The 13,919-nt window shown below is 38.9% G+C and overlaps 1 protein-coding gene across 1 annotated transcript in view; it reads right to left on the reverse strand.

Moving 5' to 3' along the window:
• The window catches only part of LOC131976678 (zinc finger protein 236-like), a 67,034-nt gene that overhangs the window by 27,113 nt on the left and 26,002 nt on the right, over positions 1-13,919 (reverse strand). The window contains exons 13-19 of the mRNA XM_059339816.1: positions 12,080-12,340; positions 11,319-11,551; positions 10,329-10,430; positions 5,063-5,205; positions 4,646-4,749; positions 912-1,063; positions 278-454 (exon numbers count right to left, since the gene is read on the reverse strand). Of these exons, the coding sequence (XP_059195799.1) occupies positions 278-454; positions 912-1,063; positions 4,646-4,749; positions 5,063-5,205; positions 10,329-10,430; positions 11,319-11,551; positions 12,080-12,340 (1,172 nt within the window). The remainder of the gene's footprint in view (positions 1-277; positions 455-911; positions 1,064-4,645; positions 4,750-5,062; positions 5,206-10,328; positions 10,431-11,318; positions 11,552-12,079; positions 12,341-13,919) is intronic.

A 13,919-nucleotide genomic window follows, 5' to 3' on the forward strand; every position in this document is an offset into this window, starting at 1 on the left:
TTCCGAGAATTGGGGTCTATTATGTTACACTTCTGGCTAGGTGGCTCAAACTGAAGTTGAAACAATTTCCTCTTGGACAAAAACACACATACATTTATCCAAACAGCAGAAAAACCTTTCCACACACACACTTGTTACTTGAAACCTCAGCTTTTCATACCAGAAGTATAAGAACAACTTCAAACCTTCTGAATTATAGCGATGCAATGGAATTTTAAAGACACTGTGTATAAGAAAGTGTATTAAAAACATCTGAATGTTGTCTATGTGTCCTTACTATGCTCCTCCACAGCGTGCTCCTTCTTCGTATGCTTTTTACACAGCAGGCTGGTCCTGAAGCTCTCGTCACACATGGAGCATTTGAAAGACTTGATGTGGATGATCATGTGGCGGTTCAGGCTGCCATTGGTGGTGAATGAGGCATCGCAAACATTACACTTAAAGGGCTTCACTCCTGTCAGTGAGAGATGAGAGAGGCAGAGTTCCACATTGAGTGTTTTTTTAAACGTTTTAGGAGGTATTCATCGTAATATTTAATTTAAAACTGGTTTTGATTAATGACGTCCTCTTGGTCATTTTTCCTAATAAACACCCTAATAAACTTTCCCTAACTTTCCTCATCCATCTTGATTTTTTTATATGAATTGAAGGTATATGAGTTGCACAGTAATGATTGTAGCGGGGCTCTAAGTTTAATTTCAAACTTTTTAATTTGTAATCCTGGTGTGAATTACATGCATAAGGAGGCTTTGGAGGATAAGAGAAGAACATTTTTAATTACAATGTACCAGTAGGATACTGGTACATACTTTAAATATTCTTATACACTGGGATATGATTTGTTCATGACCTTTAGAGGCTTTCAGTTTGTAAAACTAATTCACTTTGGAAGACATTTGGAGTGGGCTCACCTGTATGTGTATTAAGGTGGGACTTGAGCACTCCGGCTGATACAAAGGCTCGTCCACAGAGTTGGCATCTGTATGGTTTCTCCCCGGTGTGGGAGCGCACGTGCTGTTTCAGATGACTTGACTTTTTGAAGCCTTTATTACACCAACTGCACCTGAAAAGAAAAAAAGACTCAGTCTATATAGTCACATTTCACATTGGGTTGATCGTGGACATGGTTTATTTTTAATGGAAAAAGAAAGGCTTTGCACTGAATATTGGAAAAATGTAACAAGCTATCTCTCCAGTTTATTTTCAATGTCAAATCTCTCTCTCTGTCTGTTGAGTAGAACACTGTATCAGAGTATATGTCATAATTTTAAAAAAATCTGCAGTCTTTAAGGATAACAGCTCACAAACTTAGAGGAAAGACTCATTTTAAAACATACATGATCCAGACTGCAATAAAGACCGATTTGTCTCTCTGTCAACGTGATTCAAAAGAACACTTAACTCCCCACATCTGATCCCACACCTGCTCGAACCACATCCATCTGTAATCTTGGCCCTCAATTCAATCCTAACCACACATCTGTAAAGGTTTGTGACCGCATATTGCACAGTTAAGAAGCCATAGCGCTGACAACTCTGTCCACTAACACAGACACACAGACACAGGTGCTTGGTAAAGTACACAAAGCTGCTTCTCTTGCAGCCATACATTATTTGTGTATTATGCTGAACTTACAGTTCAACATAATACACGAGAGACAGTATCCTGACTCTCGCCCCTCATTAATGAGGAGAAATGTTATACAAACTTTATTTAATATGGAATATGACAAGGGCTGTACTGAACATTTTCATAATAGAGATAGGTTCACAACCATGAAAAGACATGAGTTGACTGTAGCTTGTAATAAATTGGTTGATATTGCTGATTTTTAGGCCTGACCATAGCTCTATGGTTGGTGTGTACAAGATTGTATGTTCTCTTGATCAGACAGACAGACAGACAGACAGACAGACAGACAGACAGACAGACAGACAGTGGTTGCGGCTGGTAACTCAGGACAGCACTCATCACAAACACCACCACTGTTTGTTGACAGCCAAGTGTCCACCGTCCCCTAAGCAGCTGGCAGGTGAAATGAAGGTTGCGGTTGTTGTTTATTTCTTGCATGGGCAAGTCTGGGCAACTGTTAATTATGCTGGGTGATGTTCTGAATCATTTTAATACACCTCAAGTTATATCCTTGTGAAAGGAAATGAGGAAAAGAAGCTGCAACTGTTTTGAGGAAAAAAACACACATAAATAGGAGACACATGTTCAGAATTTGATTTCATTATCTTTTTTCACTTGTGTTTCCTTCCTGTTCACAGTCAGTTTTTTTATTCTAGTCAAATTAAATGAATGGGATCCTGTTTCTTTTATTCAGGTTTGATTTTTAATTGGAACAATGGTGACAGAATAAGGAGATGCCCCAGATACCTGGGCAAATATGCCTATAAATACTTATGCATAACCTGGGGAAAAGTTTTAAATGAAAACTTTGCGATTGCTGTAAACAATGCCTTTTTCTACCCTGACTCAGTGTTAATGATGTCGCTCATCATTAATCTGCTTTAAGTCCTGGAAAAGATTTGTTTATACATAACAGAGCTCACAATCACAACGGCAACACTGCAATTAGGGAAAATTAAAAGCCAGCAACCCAACAAACAAGAACAGGATGACTCTTTGCTGTGGTGCATCTTAGATAACAGAGATTCATTAAGGAGAAGCTGGTAAGATATGAAAACATAAGCACGCTCTTGTGTGGACCTGTCCAAGCGTCAGTTTAAATAGATCTAGTTTAGCCCTGTAATGATACTGCAACCAATACTGACCAATGCCTAAACTTAAATTTGAAAGATAAAACCTATTTAGTCAGCCAGTCCTTTGATAAAAAATGAATTTGATTTTACATGGTTATGGTTTATTCTTATGATACTCAGTTTTTGCATTGGTCTCTAAATGTCAAATTGTTTTTTGTCTTTTCTTCGTCTATCCTATTATTGACTCGTCCACCATCTGTGAAGGTCTTCAAACTGCAGTAACCTGTATGAAAGATGCTATATGAATAAAGTTTGACTGACTGAAAGGTGACAAAGAGAAAAGACAAAGAGGAGTCGAGCAGATGTTCGTGTGAGATGGGAGAACCTGTCGAACAGAAAATGTTTCATGGCTGCAGCAGCACGGCTCATCAGGCCAGAGTGCAGCAGAGTAATAAGGCCTAAATGGTGAAATAAATGCCACTCCTGAGACACCTGGAGTTTGCCAAAGTGCTCTCAAAGTACTCTGAGAGCATGTACAAAAAGATGTGCTGGTTTGATGAGACAAAATTGAACTCTTTGGCCTGAATGCCAAGCGCTGTGGTGAAACAAGACAAGGCTGAAACCAAGTCTATTGCTGGCCTGGGGATGCGCTTAATCGTGGCCAGATTCTTAATATTAAAAGCAATCAGTGGTAGTGGTGGTGGTGTGTACTGAACAGACCCTGAATGACTTATCAGTTAGACGATATCATCTGCCAATCCCCTATCACAGACATATTGGTAAATATCAGCATTGGCATAAATATATAAAACGATGCTTGACTTGTCTAGAAATAGTGTCATACAGCTATTTATTTATCTTATTTAATTATTTGACACAGACACACACCGTACTAATGTATATTAAGCTATGTAATTTAATTGTTACTTTCTCAGTTTTCCGAGATAAAATACATAGAAAAATTTTAAATATGTCTGATAAAATGATTTGTTTGAGAAAGCACAAGCCACAAAGAGAAGGTAAACAACATCAGAACTGGCTGTGATTCACTTGTAAAATACAACTTGCTGCGTTCATCGTGTGTGAATGAATCCAATGGTGGCAGGTGGCACCAGTGTGCCCTGGTAGCCTCGGCCACCAGTATGAATGTGTGTGTGAATGGGTGAATGAGCGTAGAGTGTAGTGTAAAGCACTTTGGATAAAAGCGCTATATAAGTGCACCCCATTTACCAGTGACTGAAAAGTCTCTTAACAGTTCAACCAAATACTGGAAAAAGACCACAGTTAACTGATGTCCTCCATCTATTCTGACAGAGTTTTAAAAAAATCTGTCTGAAAGGGAGACAGAAATTGCCTTTGAGAAATGCAGGTGAGCAAAGATGGCAGAGAGAGAAGAGAAGAGTCCAGAAGAGTATATTTACCACGACTGGCGCTTAAACAAACGGGTGGAATTTAAAAGCTGAAGAGGTGGGAGGACTTGCTGTATGGGTTACTATTGTGTCTTTATTATGCAATCAAACAGAAAAGTTTGGAGTGCAAAATTTTGCAATCAACAAATTAATTATTGTGGATCCAAAAGTTTTGTTTGCAAAAAAAAGAAATATGTTTTTTATTCAAAAAGTTTTGCTTGCTGTTGAGCTGAATGTCGTGGGTGGGACCTGTGCTGAAGGATTTAACACACGTCTCTATTGACCAGTCGCTATCGGTTTGACAGCTTGACAACATCTATTGTCAGGGGCTGGAGCAACGTTGCCAAGCTGTCTCTCCACTCGAGACGGTCAATAGAGTCTTACATCTTTCAGCATAAATACTGCCTAGGAGATTCAGTTCAATAGCAAACAAAAGTTTTGGATTTGAAACACTCACACAGGCAGATACAGGCATGGAGCGGACACACTCAAACTCTTATACACACAAAAGAAATAAGTGAGAAGTAAACCTGTAGGCTCTTTTGTTGTTGTCCTCAGTGTCATCCTGGTATTCCTGTGTTTCAGTGGTCAGCTGGAGCTCAGCCTGACTGCTCTGCTGAAGAAGCCCGTTTGTCTGCATTATAAAAGACAAATCAACAAAATTTCTGTAATGTAGATAGAAATATAGTTCCTAGGACATTATTAGTTTCAAATGTCTCATGTTTCATTTAGAAATGTCCTTGAAGGAAAAGTTTTACATTTTCTTCAAAAGATTGATTTCACTCTTGCATCCATAATCAAGAATAAAGGCAGGCTGTTAATCAAACAAATCCATGCAGCTCCAAGATTAATTGTAGTCTTAAATATCATTATTGAAAATAAATCTGACACTGTGAATATATCAGCTTTCTAAATCTGAGCATTCTAGTCTAGGGCCCAGGACTCACCACCTCTGCACTGGGAACGTGGAGCAGATTCGGGGGGTGATAGCTGGAAGACAGGGCCTGAGACTCCAGGGTGCTGGAGTCCTGCAGCTGCTGGACGGTGGAGAACTGGGACTGATTGTAGCTCGACTCTGTGATGGTGAAGCCTGGAAGGAGCCAACAGAGAATAAACAGTCTCTTGAGTTATTGACTGGATGTAAATGCACAAGCATTGGTTGATGGAAATCCTGGCTCGACAAGGAATTGAAAAAATAAAATGGCAACTATATTTTTAACTGAGTAATCATTCAACAGTTTTGGGCGAAAAAATTCTGCACTTACACATATAGAAATGTGAGTTACTATGATGCAGGTTCATCATTTATAATAACACTGACACGAAACCTAAGAGAGGCAGAATGTCTCATGTATTTTCTACAACTCAGCACAAAGGCACTTGATAAGTCAGTAAAGTAATAAGTAATCATTGCAAACTATGAAATTTAGATGCACATTTTTGTTTATCCAACTTCTGCACAACACAGCAAAACAACAGGCGGTAGCTCGGCCCGCAAGCAGTGAGCATGGATTTTATTGATTTTAAACTTCTGAGCTTTGAACACAATAACATGATTCATTGACACTGATTACAGACCAGCACAGGGATTAGGCAGCACAGCCTTGAGTCTGCTATTGTTAGAAATCTGTGGATAACAACAACAAAACAAAAAAACACTATACACAGAAATAAATGTGATAATGGGGAGCTAAATTCATGAGAGACAGTTTTTAAAAAGAACCGGAAGGGGAGTTCATATCATACTTCAATTTCTAGTTCATCCTGTTAAGTGCGTAAAGAGTGCTGAGTGAGTGCTGTTGGATTCTAAGATTTTCACAGAATGATTTTTATTTTTATTTAGATGAACCATCTTATTTAGATGAACCATCTGTCTATCATCGTCACCGGCTGTGCCAGTTGGTAAATCAAACTCTTGCTGAAGCCAGTCGGGAGAAAAACAAAAACATATTTTCCATTGGGAAAGCCATCAGTGCGGTTATTTAGCCTCCTTTTAATTAAGAAATTCTCTACCATTCTCATGCAGCATCTATGCTAGTCACTTTAGGATGGTCAACTCCCCGTCTCGTCACACCAGACAAGTGACTCAAGTCTTTGGTCCAAGTCACAGACGAGTCCCATATCATTTTGTCTTGTCAACTCAAGTCAAGTCACAGGTAATGTAAAGTCAAGATGAGTCCTAAGTTAATACAAGCCAAGTTGCAAGTCAAGTCACAGCATAAATCATAATTATTCAACAGATAACAGCAATTTAAAGTAACATTAAAGGAAATGTGAACATTTAAGAGTTTGATATGTAACTTGAGCACAACATTACAATGCCAACTTTTATTCCATTGATTAGATTGATCAGTGATATCAATCAGGCTAATGTAAGCTAGCTACGGAGTTGTGAGAGAACATTGTAACTGGCTAACATTAGCTAACATCGGCCCTCATAGACACTGATCGCTGATCCGAGAGAGTCTTTAAATAATGAACCAATGTGATGTTGTAGTTAACAGGTAATGTTACAGACACTCGTAATGTCAGCATTAAAAATGTTGAACATTTTAAATCAAGTCTCAGGTCGTTATTTTGCTGTCAAGTCAAGCTGCAAGTCTTCAAAACAGTGACGTAAGCTCACTCATGTCAAGGTAAGGACTTTTGTGTCCGCAGCTGTGACACATTTGTACAGAATGCAACAATTGCCTGTTTCTTGACATAACATATTATTGTTCATAATGTTGACTGCTCTGAGCTGCCTGACGTTTTTATCTCTTGTTTTGTGTTATTGTGCACAGGTAAACAAAGTAGTTTCCACTACTACTTCCACTACTTCATAAAAGTATTCCATTGCCTTAATTTAGCACACACTTTTGTTTTAAAGTCATTTACAATAAATGCATTCAAGCCACACATATTCATATAAGTTATTTATCTAAGGGCTCATTTATGGGTTGGGAATATTAAAACTCTCCTTTGAAATTCTTAATATTCAGTCGAATATAAAACAGAAAGGCTGTCTCAGCACAGGGGGAATTTAAAAAGCTGTATTCAACTATTCAAGGCTATGACTGATCATAGCTATGACTTTTTAAATTGTGGCATTGTTTGAACAATTCTGAAAAAAAGTAACTACTGCACAACCCACAAAGGAAAATGGTTTAAAGGTCCTTTTTGTCATTTTTAAAATGTAAGAAGTTTGGCAGACCGAGGGTTCATTATTCAAACAGTTTTGAGTGAGGTCCACATTCTCAGTCTGCAGCAAAATTAGTGTCTCTTAAAAGGATAGTTCAAACATACTGAAGTGGGGTTGTATGAGGTACTTACATAGTTAGTACAGTTGGCAGTTTGGAGAAGCAGGCAGGAGTAACAACCTCAAAAAAATCACTTGCAAATTCAGTGTACACTATATTTACAATAATTATTGCTTTACCTTGCAGTCAGAAAGCCTTTTCTGGAGGGGAAATTAGGGTGTTATATACAGTTCTATGAGTTGCTGGTCTACTGCTTCCTCAATCAGTCATTTTGTTTGTATTATTGCATGACTTTAGGGAATTCACTAATCCTTTAAAACACCAACATCAACTCCTGTATTCTGTGAGATAAGAACTGTTTTGTCAAAGGGATCTATATGGCTTTGAAGAGAGCATAGCTGAAAATATCGGCTTCAATAGGTTTACCACTAGAAAACTGGACTACCACCCGAGAAATGAAGGGCAGTGGGGCCGACACCGACTGGGCTCCATATATATCAGCCCGACTTCTTGAAGTATGGCTTTTTGTGCATGACAAAAAACAACACATGATATCCACAGTGTGTGATTTGCTCTGAAGTGATGGCAAACGGAAGCTTGAAACCAGTAAAACTGAAAAGACATTTAGAGACAAAACACAGCAGCTGACTATCTGACTGACCCAAAGTGGGTTGCTTGCCTTGCATATTTAGCCAGCATTTTTGACAAACTAAAAAGCTTAAACTTGTCCCTGCAAGGCCCAAACACAAATATCCTAATTCTCTCTGATAAGGTCACAGCATTTAAGAGAAAGCTGGAGTGGTGGTCTGCGCAAGTAGAAGGGGACAGTGTTGAAATTTTTCCTGAGCTGGATGACTTTATGCACAGTTACGACATAACCATTCAAACTATGAAAGGAAGTATTGCCTCTCACCTCAGGAGCCTGCTTGAAAGTTTCAATAAGTATTTCCCAAACGATGACACCCCGGAGAAGTACGACTGGATACACCTGCCTTTAACCAACTCCACCGTGCATCGGCTGCCATCACAGCTGCAGGACGCCCTGCTGGATCTCTGCTCTGACCGCACATTACAGACTGCTTTCTCGGCATGCACACTGGAAGAGTTCTAGTTGTCAGGAGCTACAGAATATGCAGCATTGTCAAAAGCTGCAACCGATGTACTGTTTCCATTTGCATCCACATATCTGTGCGAAAAGACCTTTTCTGCACTGAAATATGAAAATAAATACAGAGCACGAGTTGAGAGTGATCTTCACGTGGCCGTGTCTAACATAAAGCCAAGAACGCAACTGCTCTGTTCAAACAAGCAGGCCCAGCCATCACATCACAACATGCATGTTAACTTGCGGGTCGCGGCTCAAAAAGGTTGAGAACCACTGCTCTAATGGTCCCGCAAATTTGGATAGTGTATCTTAGTCTGTCCATGGTAATTCATTAATGCGCAGTAAGGAGATTGATTAAACGTATAACAGTATTTTTTTTTTAATAACAGAAAAATAATATGCTAATATTGATGCAAAATTAGGCTATATATAATGAATTATTTAAAAAAATATATGGAAATGGAAATGGAATTCAGCACCGCTATATATAGCCATATAGGAATGATCCTTTCATAACCATGTTTTCCTGCCACTGTGACGACGGCTATCGAGTATTCAGGGTCACCCCTACAACATAATAATGTTTAAAAATAGTCTTCATTGTTATTATATAGCTCACTATACAACGAAATTGAAAGTGCCACTGCATAAGGTGCATAGTTATGACAATCATAACACAAAACAACATGAGTAAAAACATTTAAAAAAAATACCGAGCTAAACAAGGACAAAAACAAGAACAAGGACATGTGATGTAATAAATGAGTATAAAAATAAATAAATGCCTACTGAAAATACTATAATTTATAAATGAGGTAGATTGTATGTGTTGCACATATCAATTGTATTGCACATGTTCGTTTTATTGCACCTTTTAATTCATTTATCCTGTGTGGGTGTTGAGAGTTCTGAGTGTTGAGAGTTCTGACAGCCCAGGGAAAGAAGCAGTTTTTCATCCTGCTAGTTCCGCATTTAAGGCTTCTGTACCTCCTACCAGAGGGCAGCAGGCTTAGCAGGTGGTGACCTGGGTGGAGGTGGTCACGGGCGATCATACTCACACATGACCGTGGTACACTGGGGTACACTGGGGGTTAAAAAGTAGCTGCGAGTGCTCTTACCCAGCCCCATGTGCATTATGCCCTTGAGAATTCAATGGCACTTGAGGCCATTTGGCCTTGTTCCTGAAATTATGAAATTCCAGGTTTGTTCTGGAAAGATAAAAAGGTTGTAGAGCCTCCTGAGAGAATGGAAAAGGGAGATCTGCCTGACAGATGTTTGCTGTCAGTTTGCTTTGCTGCCCAGTGTTCTGGTGCCACAGAATCCAGGCTGCCAACAACAGGCAGAAGATGCCAACTGACTGGGAATGGTGGAGCTGACTTGGTGAGTAGATTTATGGGAGTAAAGAAGCAACCATATGTTAGAGAGCACTCCACTAGATTAAAAGTTATACAATGGAGAGTGTAGAAAACATTTAGAAAGTTCATATACCATCTGTGAAAGTTTCTTCTTTCTCTCTATAACCACACTGGTTTGGAGTTGTAGTGAGTTTGGCTTTACCCCCACAAACAACAGCTGCTGTGTCATCTGACAGTCCAGTGAAGCAGACAGAAAGTTTATTTTTTAAAGTTTGTTTTTTTGATAGATTTCTTTTTATCTTTAATTTAAAGTGAAAGATTTCAAGACTAAGATTATTTCTTGAGGCCAACATTTGCCCATTGCACAATCAGAAAACAGATTTTGTCCTTTTTTTCATACATAAACACACACTCAGTAGTGTACTTTCATGTAATATGGAAATCATAGTTTGAAAAAAATAACTGAATGGAAAAGCCTGTATGACTGAAATAAGTGAGACAGAAAGTTTTATACCTTGTGTGAGAGCTTGCTGGTCAAAGGCAGGCTGGGGAAGTGCTGGTGTCTCGAACTGGCTGATATTCTGAGGCAAAGCATGTTGGGTATTCACATACGAGTCTGTCACCACAGAGGAAAAGAAACAGAGATTACAGCAGGTTAAACACAAAGACAACAAAAGGATAGAGAGGACATATTAACACTTCATCTCATTAAGGTTAAAAAGGTACTTTGGATTTAAAGTGTACTTGAACAGCAGATTAGTTAATGAATTTGTTGTGTCTAACGTTGGTGGTGTTTGCCCACTACACTGTAATAATAATAATAATAATTGGCAATATTAACCTCAAAGTTCATCATGCATAGTAATAGAAAGATTGCAAACTGAGAAGAGATTCATAATAATAAAAAAAAGGTATCGTTGTGAGGTTAGATAAGGTCGAGCTCATTACTGTGGATGCTGCTTTTGAGAATGATATAAAAATAATACGTTCTATGTTCTTGTCTCCTCTTTTAAGCATTTGTATTAACGATAAAAGGTCATACACTATCGAGATGTCATCAAATATAGATTGCTAAGGTCAAGAGTACTACACCTGACCACAAGACATGCATTTTAAAACTGATATCGTTTTATAAAAACAATTTTAAATTAGGTTGATCTGCTTGGTTCTACTTTTCAGACCCTCTTAGCAACTTCATTTCTTAAACGCGAACAGCAACAAATTTAGTGACATATTCAGACTAACAGGGGGAAAGCGAGAAATATACTATATACTATTACTATACTATTCTGCCTACAGTGCAGGGTCTCTACCTCTCCTCTTGTGCCATGCCCAGGCACTCACCCGACACAATTATTAAGCTTTATGCAAATGACTTGTGTCACTAGTATGCAAATTAACATATAGATAGATGCTGTTGTCAAGGGACCAGGGCCCTTTATCCAATAGGCTGGCTCAGTAATCCATCTCTGATCCATCTCCCACTGGTGCAACTACTGCTTACCTTCTCCTTGTACAAGGGGTTGATCAGCCAGGGGCGCCTCTAATGTCACTTGTTGACTTCCATTCACAACTTCTGTCTGGCCCAGTCCCAGCATACTTTGCTGCTCTGCTGAGGTAGCAGACTGTTGCTGGAGAGAATCTCCCTCTATTTCCACCTGCATATCATGGGCTACAGCGCCGCCTCCTAACGGGTCATCTCCTGACTGGGGCTGCAGCTGCTGGGCCAGTTCATACCTGGTTTGGCAGAATAGGAAAGACAAAACCTTGGATTAAATTTATTTTGTGTGCTATTATATTTTTACAGTCAGACTCCCTCACTGCTTCCCAAGTACAGTACAGGCCAAAAGTTTGGACACACCTTCTCATTCAATGCGTTTCCTTTATTTTCATGACAATTTACATTGTAGATTCATCAAAACTATTAATGAACACATGTGGAATTATGTACTTAACAAAAAAGTGTGAAATAACTGAAAACATGTCTTATATTCTAGTAAGCAAAGGGTGGTTACTTTGAGGAATCTAAAATACAAGACATGTTTTCAGTTATTTCACACTTTTTTGTTAAGTACATAATTCCATATGTGTTCATTCATAGTTCTGATGCCTTCAGTGAGAATCTACAATGTAAATAGTCATGAAAATAAAGAAAACGCATTGAATGAGAAGGTGTGTGTCCAAACTTTTGGCCTGTACTGTACATGTCAAAAAGTGAAAAAAGAACAAACCAATGTAACCACAAACACACAAAAAATCCTAAACCTGTGTGTCTTCATGTGCTTCCTGCAGTTGGGGGATGACTTGAAGGTCTTCTGGCAGTAGGGGCACATGTAAGGTCGCACGTCACTGTGCGTGGTCATGTGGCGTCGCAGGCTGCCGCTGGTGGTGAACGTGGTGTCGCAACTCACGCACTTGTACGCCTTTAGTCCTGAGTGTGTCCTGATGTGAGCCTTGAGGACTCCCGAGGATGCGAAACCCCGACTGCACTGCAAACACTTGTAGGGTCTTTCTCCTGTATGAGACCTGGGATGATAAAAAGATGGCAACACTGAACTGGTAAGGACATAAAACTGTAGCTAAAGTATTTCGTTTTAAATATATAGTGGCAGCATTTTATAACCCACATCATGACCCTTTCCTAAACCTAACCAAGTAGTTTTGGTGCTTAAACTTAACCAAATTCCAACTGAGTACTAGAAAAGAAAGCCAATCAAAAGCAGATAATAATAAGCCAAGTCTGGTATCTCACTGCTGTTTAGCTCTCATTGTGTTACGAGGCGGAGTTTAAGGATGGCTGCTAATGAACTTGAGATTGCAGATTCTACAGGTACATTAGAGTCAGCAGTGATACACTTCAAACAAACATTTAATTTACAACAGCATCACCTGAATGTATCAATCACGGGGACTAAACAAAGACAGAATGGAAGGCGTACAAGTAATATGTTTGCATATACTTTACACCCAAGACAATGCTACATCAAACACAAGGTCAAGGTGCTTAAGCTCCACTACAGTGTGCTTTCACATGTGCATATTACACTATGTCCGTCCTGCAGGAGAGGCAAGGGGTGCCGGTGCCAATTTAATAAAACGCGTGGACCCCCCTGTGGTCCCCCCAACTAGAGTTCAGTCGACATGAGCCTATAGAGGTCTCTGTTCTAAAGCTAGATAATGTATAGAAATGAAATATGCAAGTACTTTTTCACTCTTTATAGTATTGTTCCTACAACTGCTACTACTAAAGCTTTCTGGCAGAAGGCTTTGTCAGAAAGCCATATGGATAGCCAAGGATTAACAAAAAGAAAAGAAAAAACCTAAATCTTTAGAAAAAGCTGGAATGTTACTGCGCATGGTTTGGTGCGAACTATCAGGACAATTTATTACTTGGCCAATTTGAATCAAATTTCCTGGTGTTTTATTCCTAGTGTTGTCCTTCCAGGTTCATTAGTGAATCAAAAAACTGTCACTTGTGACAAGATATGGATCCCCTGTTTGAGATACAAGCCATTAATCTAATCCTGCTTCCGACAAAAGTGAATGGAAAGGCCCAACCATCGGAAGGACCTGAGAGAATGACAGCTCCATTAGTTAGATTGACCTCTCAATGCTGAAAATGAGACAAATGGTGGATGTCATAATGTGAAAGCTAGAAAGTTAAATGGAGACACACGGGTCAGAGAAGCTGAATTATTAGGCTATTTATCATTCTTAGTGCTGCTGTTTCAATATTCTCCTTTATGCCTGACCAACAGGGACATTTTAAAGTTAGTTTAGAAACATCCTTGTAATGTTTATTTATGTCAAGTATTAAAGAGCCACAGAGCGGAACACCACCTGTCTGCTTTTCCTCTATGCACCTGCTATCTTCTCTTTTTATTCCGCATCACACTCTCCTGTCTTGCATCATTTTCATCTCACCGGTTCATCTTTTCGGTACTGTTGAGCCAATTTTATTTTGAGCTAAATCATTTTAATGTATTATTTTTGTATATATTTTTTTATATATTTATTTTATTTAGCTCATTCAAAAAAATTCACTTTCATTACATTAAAAGTTAAAATAAATCTGCTGGGTTTTTTTTTAAGTTCAAATAAAGCC

The sequence above is a fragment of the Centropristis striata genome, chromosome 8 (assembly GCF_030273125.1).
Source record: "Centropristis striata isolate RG_2023a ecotype Rhode Island chromosome 8, C.striata_1.0, whole genome shotgun sequence".
In the NCBI taxonomy this organism is placed as follows: Eukaryota; Metazoa; Chordata; class Actinopteri; order Perciformes; family Serranidae; genus Centropristis; species Centropristis striata.